We start from the raw sequence: 1290 nt of genomic DNA on the forward strand, positions 1-1290 counted from the left end.
AAATGAGGTTTGAATCTACTTGGAAAATACTTGGGTTTAGTATGTATTGGAGATAATCAGCAGATTCTCTAGAACTGTGATAGCGCTTTATCACTGCTCAACCGCGCCCTTTCAGCACTAGTTTAGAATAACCAGAAGTAAAGAAATCATGCTACACAGCCGCGAAAGAAGGCAGAATGAACGAGGCAGCGGTGTCGAGATTGCACAGTCGCTACAAGCCAAGCGAACGAACAGCAGCACTAAGAGAACCTACCAGTCCAAAGTCAACGTTATGAAGACGTGGCTTTCCCAGCATTATCCAGGCACAATCAACACCGACATAATGGAGTTGCGAGTTCCCCTTCCAAAAGAAGCTGTTCTTGCGTTCTTCGGTCACATTTGCGAGGCTGCATTCTCCTGCGACCATGAGGAAATGGATGCTCGGGATGCCCCCAGGGTACCACTCTCTGCGTCTTGCGTCTGGGGATACCGAAGCGCGTTAGTGGGTGTGTACCATAATAAGTTGTTGGAGTTGGATCAGCCCTTGGACACCGATCTGAGGCGTGTCCTCGATGGCTACGAGAAGGAAATTAACAACCTGAAGAAAAGAGGCTTAGTGAAGATAAATGAAGGCAAGCGCCAGTTGAAAGCCAGTGGGTACAAGCTACTTGCACGGAAATTGATGTCAATAACGCCGACAAAGCGAGGCCAATCGTGGGCTACAGTTTTATTTGGATGGAGCTACTTCGTATTGATGTGGAATCTAATGAGCCGCTCCGATTCAATTGACACTATAATGCTGCAGCACATGGAGTGGATCGACTATGCTCTTGTCATTGAAGAACAAGGACATAAAGGAGACCAAACAGGAGTGGACAAATTTGGCAAGCACGTCTACACTAATCCCTACGAGTCTTCTCAATGCCCGATACTCGCTATTGGCGTGCATTTACTTTGCTGCCCGGAGCGCATTGTTGGGGGGAAGCAGCAGTTATTCATTGACAGCGATAATAAAAATCGATTTGGGCGATTTTAACGGCGAGTGATTGACAACCTAAGCGAGGAAGAGATCGGATTACTGAGTTGCAGCCCTAGTGACATCGGCACGCACTACAGATTTCCCCGGCAAATCCACAAAGGTGGGACCAATAAATCGTCCGAGTTTACAAAGTTTACATAGGAAATCTGATCCAGGAAAATGTATTGATTTATAAGAAAGTTTTGACTAGTAAGCAAGAATATGACGCACCGCCATTGTTGAGGTCGGTCGTGGCACGATACCAGAGTGTACCCAGCAGTTTTTAATTGCGT

General features: G+C 46.6%; 1 protein-coding gene across 1 annotated transcript; it reads left to right on the forward strand.

Annotated features, from left to right (window-relative positions):
- Positions 1-148: 148 nt before the first annotated feature.
- PPTG_07789 (hypothetical protein) lies at positions 149-1015 on the forward strand (the record flags this gene model as incomplete). Its single annotated transcript, XM_008902153.1, has 1 exon — positions 149-1015. One exon carries the CDS (start codon positions 149-151, stop codon positions 1013-1015), a length of 867 nt encoding a protein of 288 aa, XP_008900401.1.
- Between the last annotated feature and the right edge of the window lie 275 nt (positions 1016-1290).

Source organism: Phytophthora parasitica (assembly GCF_000247585.1).
Source record: "Phytophthora parasitica INRA-310 unplaced genomic scaffold supercont2.13, whole genome shotgun sequence".
NCBI lineage: Eukaryota > Oomycota > Peronosporomycetes > Peronosporales > Peronosporaceae > Phytophthora > Phytophthora nicotianae.